This window comes from Chiloscyllium plagiosum, unplaced genomic scaffold (genome assembly GCF_037043375.1).
Source record: "Chiloscyllium plagiosum isolate Xiang-an unplaced genomic scaffold, Cpla_swu_hap1 HiC_scaffold_32, whole genome shotgun sequence".
NCBI classification, from domain to species: Eukaryota; Metazoa; Chordata; class Chondrichthyes; order Orectolobiformes; family Hemiscylliidae; genus Chiloscyllium; species Chiloscyllium plagiosum.
Window position 1 is genome coordinate 20,301,605 of NW_028270170.1, and position 14,187 is coordinate 20,315,791.

General features: G+C 39.8%; 1 protein-coding gene across 1 annotated transcript in view; it reads left to right on the forward strand.

The window, feature by feature from the left end:
• The window catches only part of LOC122539896 (G protein-activated inward rectifier potassium channel 1-like), a 65,073-nt gene that overhangs the window by 10,995 nt on the left and 39,891 nt on the right, over nt 1-14,187 (forward strand). The window contains exon 2 of the mRNA XM_043675050.2: nt 11,591-11,807. Within this exon, the coding sequence (XP_043530985.1) occupies nt 11,591-11,807 (217 nt within the window). The remainder of the gene's footprint in view (nt 1-11,590; nt 11,808-14,187) is intronic.

Genomic DNA, 14,187 nt, shown 5'->3' on the forward strand with positions numbered 1-14,187 from the left:
TCAGGACTGCTGTCCAGGTTTTGACTGTTATCAGGGATGGTTAACCAGGGACGTCTACCTGGATTTTGACTGTTATTAGAGATGGTTAGTCAGGGGCGTCTGTCAGCGTAACACATGGGGTTTTTGTCCGAGAGCCAGATTTTAGATCCAGTTTGAAGTCTGTCTTTTATTCCTGATAAGTCTAACTTTTGTGTTTTTTGGTTATTACTTAAATAGTTCTTAGTTGTTAGAAGAGTGGCTTGACTATATCTAACAAACTCTGATATTACACAATAATCCATGCTCTCATCTTGCCTGATGATATATTCCTGTTCAGCCTGTTGGATTTGAACTACGCAAGTTTATGGGTTTATTCAAGAATTTTAATTGGGCCAGCTCAACAGAATTGAAATATTGTAAGTTTTCTAAGCTCTGTTTCAAAACTGGCACAGTAGAAGGATTAGTGGGAGACGAAGACACTTATTTTCACCCAGTAGGTGATGGGGTCTGGAATTCAGCAATTGAAAGGGTAGCAGAAGTAGAAACTCTCAGCTCATTTAAAGGGTTTTCTGGATACGCAGCTCAAGTACAGTAATCTCCAGATAGACAGATGAAGTGCTGGTAAATGGGAATATGCTGGGTGGTTCGTTTTTCAGGATGATCAAAGTGGCCTCCTACTGTGTGGTAAATTTCTCTACGTTTTCTAAATATTCAAAGTATCTGCAAAGGAGAAACTTGCTTGGATGTGACGATAGGATGGGGAGAGGCAGTACATGAATTGTTCCTTAGGAGGACCAGCATGGAAATGATGGATCTAAAGGCCTTCCTCCATGCTGTCACAGTTTTATGATTCTATCAGTGTTATCCTGAAGACTATAAATATCTTCATTTTGATCTACTAGTTGCTAAGTTTTGTATCATCTTCAACTTCTGTGATGCTGCTCCCTGCACCCAGATCTCAGTCATTCAGAAAAATTGCAATGAGTAGTGTACCCAAAACTGACCGACAGATTGAAAGGTAATCTCTGGAAGCAGCATTTTCCATGTGATGTTCTGAAATTAAATCAAGAGCAGCCTCCGATACCAGTGCAGGACCTTAGATATAGTCAACCAGCCACATGGACAGCCAGACTCAAGATGGCTTCCACATAAGGGGTAAGACACCAATGTCAGGCTACCCACCACCTATCTTGAGTCTTTCTGCCCTATTGTGGCTTGTTGTCTTCCTGGAGCAAGAGAGAGGCAGGTATTAACAGAAGATTAAAGTATATAGCACAGCTGTTACTGTTGGTGCAAATGGGGAGGTGTTCCTAATGGGTGAGTAGGCAGCACAGAGGGCACGCAGAGTTCGTAGTGTTGGTGCTTGGGCAGGAATTGGTGAGGGTGAATGGGGAATATTGCAGCAACCCTGAGAATGGCAGAGCATGATCCTTAGTGGGAGGTAGTACATAAGCAGAGATAGCGTGCATGTGAGATATTGGCGAGACGACGTTGGCACTTACCCTGGTGAAGTGGAGATGGTCATTAACAATTTTACAGTGTTGGGCATTCCTTGAGAAAACTGAGACTGCTTCAGCCCAGATGGCAATCGCAGACTAGAGTGGCCTGGTGTCATGTCTGTCACAGTGATCCCAGGAGAAGAGGAAGGTCTGCAATTTCATTGCTCCATTGAGCACAACCTCCAGGCTCTTGTCCTTAAAGGAGCTGCCTATTTCCAAGTGATTGCATTTTTCCAGCTGCACAATGGGCTCTTAAAGATGTTATCAGTATCAGGCATACCAGTCAATTTCGGTATATCCCACCATGAGTAACTTGTTCTTGGAATGGCGCATAGTGGGATGGGGCCAGAATTAGATGTGAGAAATGGCATATGGCGAGGTAGTTAATGAGGCAAGTTTTTGGTAAGATATGGTGAGAAAACTGCTAAGCTTTGTGGAGAAAATCCATCCAAAAAACCTTACACAACTGACACATAACCAAAAAGAACTATGATTCAATCTCTAGTTTGGGATTGAGCTATCTCATCCCTGAGTATTCTCCATTTCTGTATCTTTTAACAGCTTTTCTCAGTCTAACACCCCAATCTAACCTCTATGCAAAGGTATATAATTCTGTCATGAATGACTTTTAAAAACCTCTTAAAATTGAATTTGTTTTGTTTCATTTTAAATCCAATTTTAATGTATGAGTGAGTTTCAGAATACTGATAACAATGGACAAAATGTTCGCTACTGTTTTCCATCAGATTTGCTAATCTGTTTACTTGCCATGCATTTTTTAAAAAAAATGAAATTAACATCTAGAGGGAAATAAATCCTTAATTGTTGACAGATAATTTGATAGAGCATAAAACAGTCTTCAAACATGGCACTAATTTGATGTTTTTATTTAGAGCAGACAGTGCATCCAGAATTAAATGGCTGTTGTGGGTTTTAATTATATGCAGCAAGGGATGAAATACTGACTGGAAGTTTAGCATTGTTACCTTTTCATTTTAATGTGGGTGTATTGTTGACTTGAATCCTACTAATATATTAATATTAGATGTGATCGATACTGCAGTGCTAGAACATTGTGTAAGATCTTAGGCAGAAATAAATACAGGGAAAAATGAGAGAGTGCAAGGCAGAAAGATAGCACAAGTAAATAAAGGGGCAAAATGAAAAGTAAAATAAGAAATAAACTTTAAAAAGGGGAAAAAATAAAAAGAACAGTAACAAAATGCATTAAGAAAGTGAAAAAAAATGACAGTAGTGAATGAAGTGACCAGAAAATACACAGAAATAGGTATTGATACAATGTTCTCACTTGTAGCTGCTATCTCAAATATATATGTACTGACCAGCAGTTATTTATTTTCAAAACCTAGGGTGGGATTCATGAGCAAATTCTGTGAAATCAATAATGGATGTTGCATAACTTTCTACTGGACCATAAGGGATTAGAAGTCTTTTTCCTCTGTCTTACTGCCTGCTACATGTGCGATGTCTTTTCCTGTCTTGCTTCCTTTCATTGTCTAATGGTTAAATTCCTCTCTCTTCCCATCCACAGATTACCAGCAATAGATAGGAAATGTCTGGGAAAATGGATTTGTACATGGTCGATTGGCTGGCCTGCCAGACCCATGTGACCGTTACCTCGGCTTTAATGATTTTACTTTTGTTTGTGGCAGCCATTGCATGAAATACTCTATCAGATGTATGAGGCTAACATAAGGTCAATATTCAGAACTTTAAGAGCACCAGCTGCTATAAAGATACAGTAAGGAAAGATTAAAACTGCAGTCTGTAATTTTGTAGCATGGGTGAGATGAAATAGTATTGAATTTTCCACTCCCTGTTGTTTTGGAAATGGTCAAAAATCACACGACACCAGGTTATAGTCCAATAAGTTTATTTGAAAACACAAGCCTTCGGAGCCTTATTCCTTCTTCAGGTGCTATGAAAGCAGATATGAGACAGAATTGGAATTTTCTCCGCTCTCAATGGAAAAACTGTGAAATAGCGATAATATTTGAACAAGAAGCTCAGCAACTTAGAATAGTTACTGTATTATCGGTACTGTGGGAAGATTATAGCAAGTTTGATTGCAGCCTAAATTTCACTGAGAATCCAGAGAGAAGAAATTTTGAAGACATATTTTCACCTTAACATTGCTAATACATTGTATATGTTCAACTTCACAGCTCAGGGAAAATAAAGCTGACAGCCTAGTGTGATAGGAAAAATAAAGATCTGTAGATCCAGATGGAAGACCTTATTCAAAATCCACTTAATTCAGCTGAACCAAGTCTAATGTGCAGATAGGTAACCCTATATTTACCATGAAGATATTTGCAGTATTTCACAAGAGGTGAAACTATTGACTGCTGAACAGATTAGGGAAGATCATTAGTTTGTTCTTATGGGTCTTGAATGTTTTCCTGGTGTGCATCATCTCAAAGTAGATGAGACTGTGGGAGCAGTTCAGTATCCCATGGGAAGAGTTTCAGTTGCCTTTGGGGACAGCCTGAAAGAAATAATTAAGGAACTGATGGAGCCACCAACTGAGGAGAAGAAAGATCAGAAAGCAAAGAAACCACCACTTAAGCAGCTGGCAACTGGTGACACAGAAGTAAGATTAAAAGAGGAAATCATTACAGAACGATGAAAGATATAGTCATGATCGAAAAAAAACATAAAAGAAGGAGAAAAAAATGCAATTGAATATGCTTGAAGTTAAGTATATAGGGTCACACACTGTCAGCAATAGGAATTTCTCCAGATTCTGACAAGGTAAGAACGGCAGCAGAGATTCAGCAACCAACACGTCTGAAAAGAATGCAACAATTTTCTGGCTTCATGAACCATCTAACAAATTTCTTTGTTAGATTTTCTTTAGACTATGAAGATTTCCTTCTTGCGAAGGAAGAACTAAAAGTAATTACCCCTCGATATTATTAGGCTGAATGTACCTAACGGGTTCTTTAAAGTCTGATCAAAATGAATAAAAAAGTCACATTGCACTTTAATATTTAGCAAATTCAATTGCTTAATCTACTTAATATACAATACAATACATTATATTTGAGACATATGCAAATTAATGAGTGAATCTATGAGCTTAAACTACATAATATACAAATATATAAAAACAAATGGATCTCACAATGTCTTCTATCCATCATAGATTTTAAAGACAGTGGCACTTGGAGCCCCAGCTCAGATTCCATAGCAATGATCTCATAAACCCCAACTCAATAGTGAAAAGTCCAATGAATAGGGCAAAGTCCATCTCAATAATGCAGTTCTGAATCCAAGATTATGTGCTGAATCCCCATTTCAAAAAGCTTTCAGTACTTTTCTAGACATTCCATTATGCAGAATCAAGTTGAAAGATTTCAACTCTGTGTTAGTTATATAAAAATATGGTTCCCACAGACAGCCAAGGTTATGCAGTTACCTCCTAGCCAAAACAGGTAGGTTATTTTTTTAACGCCAGGCCTATTTTCATTTATTTTTCCAATTTGCTTCACTTGCTCATTGCTATGACCTTAATAATCCTTAATAATTAACATTTAAAGATTTTGTTTGAAGATATCTTTAAGTCCAAAACTGCGCACCAGGATGGTCTCAGGGCTCTCCACTTCTTCCTGGAGCAAAGGCCTGAACCATCTCCGCCCACCGTCCTCCTCCACCTGGCCCAGCTCGTTCTCACCCTCAACAACTTCCCTTTTAACTCTTCTTGATTTTTTTCAGGTCAGAGGGCTGGCCATGGGACCCGCATGGGCCCCAGCTATGCTCGACTCTTTGTGGGGTATGTGGAACATTCCATGTTCCAGTTCTATTCTGGAACTCTCCCACAATTCTTTCTCTGATATATCAATGATATCATCAGTGCTGCTTTCCTCTCTCATCCAGAACTGGAAAATTCATTGATTTTGCTTCCAATTTCTACCCCATCCTCACTTTCACCTGGTCGATCTCTAATTCTTCCCTTGCTTTCCACGACATCTCTGTTTCCATTTCTGGGGATGGAATGATCACTAATGTCCACTATAAACCCACGGACTCCCACAGCTAACTGGACTGTATGTCCTCACACCTTGCTTTCTGTATGGACTCCAATCCATTCTTCCAGTTTCTCTGTCTCCGTCGCAAATGTTCTGATGAGGCTAATTTCGACAAGGGAGCTTCTGAAATGTCTACCTTCTTCCTTAACCAAGGATTCCCCCAGCATCGTCATTAACAGGGCCCTCAACTGACTCCAATCTATCTCCTGCATTTCCACCCTCACCCCCGTCTTTTCCCTCCTGCAACAGTGATAGGGTGCCCCTTGTCCTTCCTGATCATCCCAACAGCATCCACATCCAGAAGATCATCAGCCACCATTTCTGCCACCTCCAGCGAGATCCTACCACCAGACACATGTTCCCCTGTCCTCCCTGGTCCACCTACCACAGAAGTTGTTCCTTCTGGAAGACCCTGGCACAAGCAGCAACTCCCTACAACACCGTAGCTCAGTAACAGCAGAGTGTAGTATCTACGAGAAGGACTGCAGAAATGCACTAAAGATCCTCAGACAGCATGTTTTAAATCCACAACTACTTCCATCTAGCAGGAAAAGGGCAGCAGATATATGGGAGTAGAACCACCTTCAAGTTCCCCTTTAAACCACTTACCATCCTGTATATTGCTGTTCCTCCACTGTCGCAATGTCAAAATCCTGGAATTCGTCCTTAATGGCATTGTGGGTCAACCCACAGCAGATGGACTGCAGCAGTTGACAATGGCTGCTCACCACCACCTTCTCAAAGACAGCTGGGAAGGGGAATAAATGCTGGCCAGCCAATGATGCCGGCATCCCACAAATTAATTTAAAAAAAATTAACTATCCAAAGTTCCAATTTCCCCTAATTTTTCAGAGCACCAATTCACGCCATCAAACATTCAAGATAAGCAAATCTTACTCGGAACTAAAGATTCATTCATATATTACAACAATATTTGGAAGTTCATTCTGGAGAGAAAATGAAATTCCAAGCATAATAATTCAATCATAAAGTCTTTGAAGTTTACTAGTTATCCAAAACTCTCCCCTTAAGCAAAATGCAACACACAAAGTATAGCATTTAAGGAAAGAGGAAATAAGTTATGCCATCTAAGTTAATTTCCTTTCTTTAATTGGTATCATATGACTGCAATCAATTCCAGGGGGTACCTGTTTTTTACCAAGTCCTTAAAAAACTATAATTCCACATAAACACCCCCATAACATGGTTTTCTTTTACACAATTAAAAATCACACAACACCAGGTTATCGTCCAACAGGTTTAATTGGAAGCACACTAGCTTTCGGAGCGACGCTCCTTCATCAGGTGATTGTCAATCACCTGATGAAGGAGCGTCGCTCCGAAAGCTAGTGTGCTTCCAATTAAACCTGTTGGACCATAATCTGGTGTTGTGTGATTTTTAACTTTGTACACCCCAGTCCAACACCGGCATCTCCAAATCATTCTTTTACACAATCACTGATAGTTCCTTAAAGGGAAATCAGCTTAATGCCTGCCCAGATCTCGAACTCCAGAGAGGAGAATAAAGAAATGACACAAGACAGCATTTTGGCAGTCAAGGAACAAAAACATACATAAACCACACCACAAAGAATTAACAGTTCAGAGACTATGGACACCAGAGGAATTCACATCCAGACAGAAACAATTTATTACCTCAATCAAACACAAAAGCTGGTCTCTCTTTCTCTCTCCTACAACCTTCCTTTACTCATAATGAGAGTGAGATGTCTAAATAACTTTACATTCAATGATTTACATTCCAGAACCAGCAGATTGAGTCCACCATCATAGCATTATGTTGGTTGTCTGGTTTCCTACATGTTTACCTATTATTCAACTCTCGGTCATGTTAGCTCAGTTTTATCTTGTCAAGTTCTGCCTGTGGTGACCACTCTCAGGAGTCCATCACTCAGGATCTGTAGCTGCCTTGCCAAGCTAACTTTCAATGGTCCAAAAGGTCGTAACTATGCCATGTAACTTCGCTCAGCTAAATCGCTGTCTACCCTTTGTTATGGTGTGAGCCAGTGGAATGAATAAATTCATTCACTCACCACCTGGAGTGCGCTTGCAGCATCAAGGTGGTTCATTGTAAATACTTCTCTCTTTCTCAATCAGCTGAAGATAATAAAGAGTCTACAGTGATTGGATTCACTTTCCAAGTTTCACCTTATTGTTATATTGGGCAGTGGCCAACTTGAGCACCCTCTGCCAGCACAATCTTCTGCTGTTCTACTGCGGCCATGGCTGTCAGTCAATGTATTGTCCGCTTCCTTTGATTCTCACACCTCGTGAGGCAATGTACAGAGGCTGGTCAGCAGAATCCACCCTTTGGGCAGCACCCTTACTTTGTTTTGGAAAACCTACTTCCCCTTCCGGGTATGGAGTAGACCTCTGGGAGTTTGCTCCAAATCCCTTAAAACTATGGGAACCCCAATCCAGCCAACCACCTCGCTAGCTCACCGAACCCATCATTTAAAGGACAACTCTGGGTCATGGAATGTTTCCCCAGCCACAATATCCTCCTTCTTGAACATTTTGCTCAGACTGTGCCAAGTGTATGGTTAGACTGAAAGTACCTTGCAGGTTCTTTATGGTATAATCAAAATGAAGACAAGAAGGTATATTCGTTCAAAGCAAATTTATTAACCTAAACTACTTAATATGGGAATTGGGAAGATATGTTGAGGTTGTACAGGACATGGAGTTCTTTTCTGGAATACTGTATCCAGTTCTGGTCACCCAGTTATAGGAAAGATAATATCAAGTGAGAGAGGGTTCAGACAATATTTAGGAGGATGTTGCAGGGTACGGAAGGTTTGAGTTATAAGGAAAGGCTACATAGGCTGGGATATTCTTCGCTGGAACCTAGGAGTCATTGTGTCATAGAGATGCACAGCAGGATCTTTGGTCCAACTCTCCATGCTGACCAGATATCCCAACCTATATCTAGTCCCATTTGCCAGTTCTTGGCCCATATCCCTCTAATCACTTACAATTCACATAAGTGAATATCCAGAAGCCTTTTAAATGTTGTAATTGTACCAGTCTCCACCACTGCATCTAGCAGCTCACTCCATACATGCACCACCCTCTGTGTGAAAAAGTTACCCCTTAAGTCCCTTGTAAATCTTTCCCCTCTCACCCGAAACCTATGCACTCTAGTTCTAGACTCTCCCACCCCTGGGAAAAGACCTTGTATATTTATCCTATCCATGCCCCTCATGATTTTGTAAACCTCTATAAGGTCACCCCTCATTCTCTGACGTTCCAGGGAAAACAGCCCCAGCCTGTTCAGCCTCTCCCTATAACTCTCCCTATAGCTCAAATCCTTAACCCTGGCAACATTCTGGTAAATCTTTTCTGAACCGTTTCAAGTTTCACAACACCCTTCTGATAGGAAGGAAACCAGAATTGCATGCAATATTCCAAAAGTGGCTTAACCAATGTCCTGTGTTGAGAGGCGGAGACAAAAGGTGTGGTGCTGGAAAAGCAGAGCTGGTCAGGCAGCATTTGAGGAGCAGAAGAGTCGACATTTCAAGCATAAGCTCTTTATCAGGAATGTCATTGCTGATGAAGAGCTTCTGCTTGAAACGTTGACTTCCCTGCTCCTCGGATTCTGGCTGACCTGCTGTGCTTTTCCAGCACCACACTTTTTGACTCTGTTCTCCAGCATCTGCAGTCCTCATTTTCTCCCTGTGTTCTGAGGCAACCTGAAAGAAATTTATAAATTAATGAGAGATATAGCTAGTGTTAATGGTAATTGTCCTTTCCCTAAAATGGGAGATTTCAAGACTAGGATATACATTTTAAGCTGGGAGGAGAGAAATTTATAAAAGACAAAAGTGGCATGTTGTTTATACAGAGGGTGGTTCGCATGTGGAATGAACTTCCTGAGGAAGTGGTGGATGGGGGTACAATTACAACGTTTAAAAGACATTTGGATAGATATATAAATAGGAAAGGTTTGGAGGGATATAGGCCAGGATTCTAAGGTAATTTAGTTTGGGATTATATTCTGCATGGACTAGTTGGACTGATAGGTCTGTTTCCATGCTGCATGACTCTATGCAAACCAATGAGTGAATCTATAGTTTAAACTACATAATATAAACAAGTGAGTCTCACACTGCCTTCTATCAATCAGAGATTTTAGTGAGTGGCACTTGGAGCCCTATCTCCGATTCCATAGCAAAGATCTCACGAACCCCAATCTGATAGTGAAAAGTCCAATGAATGAGGCAAAGTCCCTGAATCTAAGGTTACATGCTGAATCACCATTTGAGACTACTTTCAGTACCTTTCCAGATATTCCTTTGTGCAGAAACAAGTTGAAAGATTTCCAGGTGACTCCCTTAAAGAATGGTTCTTATAGACAATCAAGGTTATGTATTTACCTCTGAGTCAAAATAGGCATGGTTTTTTTTACACCAGGGAGAAAGTGAGAACTGCAGATGCTGGAGATCAGAGCTGAAAATGTGTTGCTGGAAAAGCGCTTTTCCAGCAACACATTTTCAGCTCTTTTTTTACACTAGGCCTGTTTTCATGTATTCTTCCACTTTGCTTCAATTGCTTATTGCCATAAACAATGAACCCTTACTGATTAAAGCTTAATGATCTGGTTTGATGATATTTTTAAGCACAACACTACACATTCAAATAAAAAATAACTAGCAACAACAGCTCAACATGATGTGGAAATGCCAAACAGCTGCCTCACAGCGCCTGAGACCCAGGTTCAATTCCTGACTCAGGCGACTGACTGTGTGGAGTTTGCACATTCTCCCCGTGTCTGCGTGGGTTTCCTCCGGGTGCTCCGGTTTCCTCCCACAGTCCAAAGATGTGCAGGTCAGGTGAATCGGCCATGCTAAATTGCCCGTAGTGTTAGGTAAGGGGTAAATGTATGGGTGGTTTGCGCTTCTGCGGGTCGGTGTGGACTTGTTGGGCCGAAGGGCCTGTTTCCACACTGTAATCTAATCTAAAAAAAATATTGAAGTAAATTACACCCAAGTCATTTAGCGAGTTTTGAGAAGATTTGTAGCTCAGATTGAGGTTCTGGATATAAATTTGCTCGCTGAACTGGAAGGTTCATTTTCAGATGTTTCGTCACCATATGAACTAACATCATCAGTGAACCTCCAGTGAAGCACTGGTGTTATGACACACTTTTTATTTATATGTTTAGGTTTCATTGGGTTGGTGGTGTCATTTCCTGTGGTGATGTCATTTCCTGAAAATCAATTTTCTGAAAACCACCAATCAAGGAAACCTAAACACATAATTAGAAAGTGGGTCATAACAACAGTGCTTCGCAGGAGGTTCACTGATGATATTGCCTAGTGTGGTGATGAAGCACCTGAAAACGAACCTTTCAGTTCAGCGAGCAAACTTATATCCAGAACCAAGTAATTTGCTCTGTTTACACACACCTTGGGAACAATGCTCCCAAGGGAATGAACATTACCTTTGGAATGAGTAACTCCTGTACAAATTGATAATAAGAACTCATATGTGCATTAGAGAAATAACTGAACACTTTGGAAAAAATGAATGATTACATGTGTAGATACTGATGAAAGTGGGGTTGATTGAATGCCAATTGCTTTGTTTTCTATGAGACATGTAGCAACATGGTGTAACCTATAACTGCAAATGACTTTGGAAAAATTCATTTGTCCATAATGTGCTGAATGGCTCTCCATAGTGATGTGACCTTCATCTCTGCACTGTTGCTTCGACTTCTGTTTGAGGCAGCTATTAAATACATTGCATGAAAAATAGATGAAAATTATAGAATTCTTGAAGCTGGCAAGCTGTTCTTGTGTTATGATAAATTGATTTGTTGTAGTTATTGATTGTTGGAACATGAGCAAATTTGGATTCTAAGATATATAAATGAATATTTGTTTTTTAGAGGGTGTAAATAGTCCACAGATCTGAGTATATGTGAAAATTATGTATTCTTAATGTGAAAACTTAGGAAAATGCTGAATGAGCAAACAGGAACAATACAAAGAACGAGCTCCAGATTTAATTTTACCTTCTCTCTTTCTTCTTCAGTCCAGGCAGACCCCAGAAGGAGAGTTCCTGCCCTTGGATCAGTGTGAGTTGGATGTGGGATTTGGGACTGGTGCGGACCAACTGTTTCTGGTTTCCCCTCTGACTATCTGTCATGAAATCAATCCGAAAAGTCCCTTCTTTGACCTGTCTCAGCGATCATTGAGAAGTGACCAGTTTGAAATTGTGGTGATTCTGGAGGGAATTGTTGAGACCACCGGTAAGTCTACGTGTATTTCTATCCAGCATTGAGCTGTTTCATTCCTTCCTTACCTTTCAAATAATCCAGAAAGTTACGTTTTAACAAACTCCCTGAACTTTTACATGACAATGTCTATCCCATTACAGGCTGTTTCTCCCTTGTTCCCTTTCATTTTGGAAGCTATTTAATTCTGCTTTTTTGTGCTGATGGATGGAGAAGATTTTCTAGTGCCTTTGCTACTGCATATTTTGAAAGGAGCACACTAGTGTTCTTGTTCTTTGCCACTCCTACCCTTTGAAAGTACTTAATTAAGTTTACGATACTGTTAAGACAAATAGGAACTTTCTACTGCTCTGGTGCAATACAGCAATGTAGCATAACATTGTATCAGCAAAGACTCCATCAGTCTGGGATAACTAAAGTTTGGAGAAGATGATAAGTAATTGAATGCCTAGTATGTTTGTATCAAATATTTTTACTCTGCATTTTGGACTGGAAACTTTTGATAGCATTTTAGTAAGTGCTCATAGAGTAATTATCAATGTCCAGGAATTCCAGACCTCAAGCTGTTGTGTGATGGCAAAGCATCACCACGAGGGAATCTAATGACTCAAGGACACATCCCACTATTGTTTATATCATGACAATTTTATGAAAAAATGTATTGACCTCTGAAATTCCTCTGTGTAAATGCGTTTACAATAATGTTAAAATTGCAAACTGAAAGCCCCAAGATATTTTCACAAGTTTCATCAAAAATATCTGCAGAATTATTGCTTCAGACAGGGAGAAGAAAGAAATACTTACATTTATATAATGCCTATCTCAGAATGTCTCAAATAAATTTACAGTCAAAGATTTAAAGTATGTTTTGATAGTGGGCAATATGGACAATGAAATGTTAACTTCCATCACTTGATTGTTATAACTAAGACCTTTTAATGGACTTAAATAATCTCAGGAAAAGCACAAAATCTGCCCAAAAATAGTGCTGTGGTCACCTGATTACAGATGAAGCAAGTACAGGGGACTAAAGTGGAATAAATTAACCTGTCTGCACTGAAATTACAGGTTTATGTAACAACATAAGGGTGGCACGGTGGCTCAGTGGTTAGCACTGCTGCCTCAAAGCACCAGGGTCCCAGCTTCGAGTCCAGCCTTGGGTGACTGTCTGTGTGGAGTTTGCACATTCTCCTTGTGTCTGTGTTGGTTTCCTCCCACAATCCAAAGATGTGTGGGCCAGGTGAATTGGCCATGCTAAATTGCCCATAGTGTTAGGTGCATTAGTCAGAGGGAAATGGGTCCGGATGGGTTACTCTTTGGAAGGTTAGTGTGGATTTGTGGAGCCGAAGGGCCTGTTTCTGCACTGTAGGGAATCTAATCTAAAACCATCAAAACCAAGCCACTGAGTCAGCATCAAGAAATTTATATCTATTTTAGTTTACACTTCTATGGTATTTTAAGAAATAGGAGATAAATAGCTCCCTTGCCAGTTGGCTAGCTTGGGAAGACAATGGAGCCAGACTTGGAAGTAAATAAACAAATTTTACATATTTCAGGAGTTGTTTTTTGAGCAATACAGCAGAGAGAAGGCAAATAAATTCGTGACAAGATGAGCTACATGTCTGTCTCTGTGTTTCTTTCAAGCTCTTAGAATACAACACCTCATTAAAAAGCAATTTGGGGAAACAATGATTCACTGAGAACTCAAAGGTAACCATAGATTCTGCAACTGCTAGGGATATAAATCAATAATTAAGTATCTATGGTTTCTTAAACCTTTAAAGGACATTTAAACTGCATAGCCAGTATTCTTTCCAGCTGAACAACACACTTTTTTTTAACATATTAACTGACTTTTGTGTGCATTTGATTTTGTATCTTATCATTTGTTTTCTCCTGGCTAATGGGGAATAAAATTCCTCTTTCTTTCACTCGTAATTGATTCATTCAATTTGAACTAGTTAACTACATGTTTTAATTGAAGTGTGGTAGCTGATCATTAAAAAGAAACAAAAATATTTGCTGCGACTGAAAAAGAAGTGTTAAAAGAGGGGAGCTGAATCTCATTTGATTATAACCAGTGTAATGTTGTACTGGTATGTGTAGAATTGTATCATGTTGTATTTTGTATTTTACAAGCAGTTTAATTTTACAAGCTGTTTTCTGCTGTTTTCTATCAAAGTGATTTGTCCAGCAGCCAATTTGAACTTTGCTGCTGATATAAGTGTTACCAAATCCTCTATCCACAAAATGACTGTGTGCATCTCACAGGAAGTATTCCAGTGAGGTGTTGCTGAGAGCCAAGCCTTGACTTATGAAGAAATTAGGTTTTTCTGCTGGACAACAGCAGCTTTTCCATTTTGCACCTGCCTATCTAGTCACATGAATGGGCGTA